The 4,560-nt window shown below is 41.8% G+C and overlaps 1 protein-coding gene across 1 annotated transcript; it reads left to right on the forward strand.

Annotated features, from left to right (window-relative positions):
• The first annotated feature begins 1,747 nt into the window (after window positions 1–1,747).
• LOC105503959 (olfactory receptor 56A4) lies at window positions 1,748–2,936 on the forward strand. Its single transcript, XM_011931100.1, has one exon. The coding sequence runs from the start codon at window positions 1,946–1,948 to the stop codon at window positions 2,882–2,884; it is 939 nt and encodes a 312-aa protein (XP_011786490.1). The 5' UTR covers window positions 1,748–1,945; the 3' UTR covers window positions 2,885–2,936.
• Window positions 2,937–4,560: the final 1,624 nt, after the last annotated feature.

A 4,560-nucleotide genomic window follows, 5' to 3' on the forward strand; every position in this document is an offset into this window, starting at 1 on the left:
GCCTATCATGGGGAGTGGGGAGGGGGGAGGGTTTGCATTGGGAGTTATACCTGATGTAAATGACGATTTGATGGGTGCTGACGAGTTGATGGGTGCAGCACACCTACATGGCCCATGTATACATATGTAACAAACCTGCATGTTGTGCACATGTACCCTAGAACTTAAAGTATAATAATAATAATAATAATAAAAGATTATAACACAAAGTTAGCAGTTGATGCACCCCTGAAGTAGGACAGTAAAGGTAAAAAAAAAAAAAAAAAAAAAAGAAATGCAGGGCAGATCTGATACATAATTTTGCCTACTCCGGTTTTAACTCCTGAATTCTTTATTTGTTTCAAAGGACTACAATGGGTAGATTTTTAAAAATGTATATTGTATAATTTATGTTTAGAATATCTGGAATGTTCAAGGTGAAAGTTCTTGGATTAAATAAATACTTCCATTATCTTTTCTGGCAGCTAGAGTCTTCTAATATCTTCTCATGGACACCTCAACCCTCTTAGAGAAGACCTGCCAAATGGGACAGGGGTGAAGGATCAGTCATTGTAGCTATGCTGATTACACGCTTCCTAGGCTCCCTCTCGTTATTCTTTTTTCTCTTTTTTTTGAGATGGAGTCTCGCTCTGTCTCTAGGCTGGAGTACAGTGGGCTCACTGCAACCTCCACCCACCGGGTCTGGTTCAAGCAATTCTGCCTCAGTCTCCCAAGTAGCTGGGATTACAGGCATGCACCACCACACCCAGCTAATTTCTGTATTTTTAGTAGAGACGGGGTTTCACGGTGTTGGCCAGGCTGATCTTGAACTCCTGACCTCATGATCTGCCTGCCTTGGCCTCCCAAAGCTAGGCTCCCTCTCTTATCTTGCCATGACTCCCTGGCTACTTTCGGTCTATTTGGCTGTGACAGTCATTGCTGTTACCCTTCTTAGAGTCAGGGAAAACAAATGATACCCCACAAAAGAAACAGTTATAATCAAAGCAGATGAGTTTACAGAATGTAAATTACATATGCTAAGGATAATTGGATCCTGGTCACAAGGAAGAACAGGTAATTTTACTTACCAGGTAAGTGGATTCCTGCATAGATTTACTTGCCTAAAACTCACTCCCTGACTTCTATTCCATCAAATGAATGAACTTCAGCTCATTTGATGAGAGCAGGTCCTCATGTAATGTCATTTCACACAGTGTTGTGTCATTATAACATTGATAAGAAAAAAAATGGATTTCCGGCGGGGGCCACTGTCTGTGTGGTGTTTGCATATTCTCTCCATGTCAGACTGGACTTTTTCCAGGGACTCAAATAGTTTCCTTCTACATTCCAATGATGTACAGCTGAAGTCTAAATTTTCCCAGTGTGACTGAGTGGTTGTGTGTGTGAGTGCTCCCTGTAATGCAATGTCGTCCAGGTTCCCTGAGCTTTTGGGAACCAACCCAAAGCTGCCGGGATAAGCTTGGACCACTTGTAACCCTGAACTGGAATAAGTGGGTTGGGAAATGAATGAATGAATGAATGAAAATCATTGTAAAGTGAAAATTAGTAAAGTGTACTGAAATCATATAAATGTATGACAATAGATGATACTTGTGATTGCTGGTTTTTAAACTGTGTGGTGGTAGAAGATTCTTCTTACAATTTTCCTTTATCTCTATTTGTTACCTGTAACATTAAGATAACAATATTAATTACTCCTTAGTATTTTTTAAAAGGATGAAATGAGATAAAGAATATAAAACATTGTGGCTGGCATATGATACATACTTGGTTAAATATAAGGGAAGACGAAGACAGTGATTTTAAAAACTTTGTTGGGACAGATACAGGGCCTCAGTGGAAACTCACACTCTATTATGTTTAGAACGCATACATTTTATGTTTCTGTACTTCTCTCCTACATTTTAAGGTACCCTGGGTCCCCAGATTGATCAGAAAACTTTACATGGCATCACCCAGCAATGACTCCACTGCTCTAGTCTCTGAATTCCTCCTCATCTGCTTCCCCAACTTCCAGAGTTGGCAGCACTGGCTGTCCCTGCCTCTCAGCCTTCTCTTCCTCCTGGCCATGGGGGCTAACACCACCCTCCTGATCACCATCCAGCTGGAGGCCTCTCTGCACCAGCCCCTGTACTACCTGCTCAGCCTCCTCTCCCTGCTGGACATCGTGCTCTGCCTCACCGTCATCCCCAAGGTCCTGGCCGTCTTCTGGTTTGAACTCAGGTCAATCAGCTTTCCAGCCTGCTTCCTCCAGATGTTCATCATGAACAGTTTTTTGACCATGGAGTCCTGCACATTCATGGTCATGGCCTATGACCTTTATGTGGCCATCTGCCATCCATTGAGATACCCATCTATCATCACTGACCAGTTTGTGGCTAGGGCTGTGGTCTTTGTTATAGCCCGGAATGCCTTTGTTTCTCTTCCTGTTCCCATGCTTTCTGCCAGGCTCAGATACTGTGTGGGAAACATAATCAAGAACTGCATCTACACTAGCCTGTCTGTGTCCAAACTCTCTTGTGATGACATCACTTTCAATCTGCTGTACCAGTTTGTGGCAGGCCGGACTCTGTTGGGCTCTGACCTTATCCTTATTGTTATATCCTATTCTTTTATACTGAAAGTTGTGCTGAGGATCAAGGCTGAGGGTGCTGTGGCCAAGGCCTTGAGCACATGTGGTTCCCACTTCATCCTCATCTTCTTCTTCAGCACAGTCCTGCTGGTTCTGGTCATCACTAACCTGGCCAGGAAGACAATTCCTGTGGATTCCATCCTGCTCAACATCCTGCACCACCTCATTCCCCCAGCTCTGAACCCCATTGTTTATGGTGTGAGAACCAAGGAGATCAAGCAGGGAATCCAGAATCTGCTGAAGAGGTTATAAGAGTAAAAAGGATTAGATCCACCTTTAGAGTTGTTAATTAAAATTGGGAAATGAGGAACTATTTTTATGTTGGAAAGGAAATTTCACTTTTAAATCCGGCCTGAGTTCTGATTCTTCTGTTCTCAATATCTCAGGCAACAATGAACACATTTATTTGTGAATCTTTGTTTTCTGTTGCTTGAAAGGAAACGTCCCTTTTCTGGATTCTATGGTTACTTCGGAATTTTTCCTGAACTAATCTGCAACGAAGAATCTTGCCAAGACTTTGACAAATGGAGCTGTATTAGAATGGAAGTGTTTGACCACTAAAGAAACAAACTTTATATAATGCCCTTAAAAAGATCAGCCTGTCTTCTGAACTGCAAATGACACAGATTCCTTTCCTGTCTCTGATTCAGCCTGGCAGATGGCTGCCTGGCTTGGGTGCCATGAAGGCATGGCTTGGGTTAAGTACAGATGTTGACCCTGGAACAACTTGGGGTTGAGTGCCTTGCCCTGAACACCCCGACTCTCTTCTGTGGCGCCTGAGACAGATGTGCTATTCCCTGGCTCCTAAAATTCTCCCATACCTCTCTGAGGGCAGCATTTCCATTCTTTCTCTGTACTTAGAATTTCTTTCTTCAGTTTTTGGTTTGTAAATGAGGTTGACAAAGTTTTAGGATTTTTAGGTTGGGGGGGAGTTGTATTGTTTGAAGTGCTTTATGTTCTTTTATTCATCATCTTCTTGTCGTTATAATCATGGTCCCTATGTCACCTTGAACTGCCCATCGTAGGCTCGAATGAGCCATCCTGTTCATTCCCTCTGTTGCTGTTTGCTGCAGCCTCCCTCCTGAGCTGTGGCTGGCAAAGCTGCCAACAGTTTCCCAGACCTGAAAGTTCTAGGATTTGTTTTTCACAGAATAGTGTATTCTACTATTTTGGCATTTCCTTCTTAATGATGCCACATAGTTCAGTATCTTCAAGGAATATTAAACAGTCTTAATCTGTCTGTTTTGGGGATGTAAATTAAGATTTCAATTTTGTCATTTGTCCAAGCATTGTTTGACAACTGTCCCAACTGGACTATCCTACTTTCATTTGTACAGAAGCTTATCTTTGCTGAATGACTTGTATTAAAATTAATATCTCTACAGTGTTTAAAAAATTTTATATGTTACAGCACTTTTTTTATTACAGGCCTCCTATACAATAGCCCTAACATACTTTCGACTTATCTTAAACTTTGTTTTCTCTGCCACTAACTGCTCATTATTTCTTGAAAATTACTTATTCCCATTTTGCTCTCTCTCTTTTCAATTATTTGATGCTTCTCAGATCAGCCTTCTTTTACCATTATCACCATTTGCCAAACCCTGTCTTTCCTACCAGGTTTAATTCAAATGCCACCTCCCACAGTAGGTCTTCCTTTCCTGATCTTCCCAACTGGAATCATTATTCTTGCATCTTGTGTGGCCGTATTTCTTTCTCTGACACTGTCATAAGCTTCTTTTAGGTTGAGAGTATTTTATTCATCTTTAAAATTTGGCATGGCTACTTTTACTGTCTCTTATACAGATAAATTTAAAATAAAAATGTATTGTCCGGGCGCAGTGGCTCAAGCCTGTAATCCCAGCACTTTGGGAGGCCGAGACGGGCGGATCACGAGGTCAGGAGATCGAGACCATCCTGGCTAACAC

Source organism: Colobus angolensis, unplaced genomic scaffold (genome assembly GCF_000951035.1).
Source record: "Colobus angolensis palliatus isolate OR3802 unplaced genomic scaffold, Cang.pa_1.0 Scaffold892, whole genome shotgun sequence".
Taxonomy (NCBI): Eukaryota; Metazoa; Chordata; class Mammalia; order Primates; family Cercopithecidae; genus Colobus; species Colobus angolensis.

Coding starts and splice junctions, on each gene's coding strand:
- LOC105503959 (XM_011931100.1), top strand. CDS start 1,946: ATGGCATCACCCAGCAATGACTCCACTGCTCTAGTCTCTGAATTCCTC.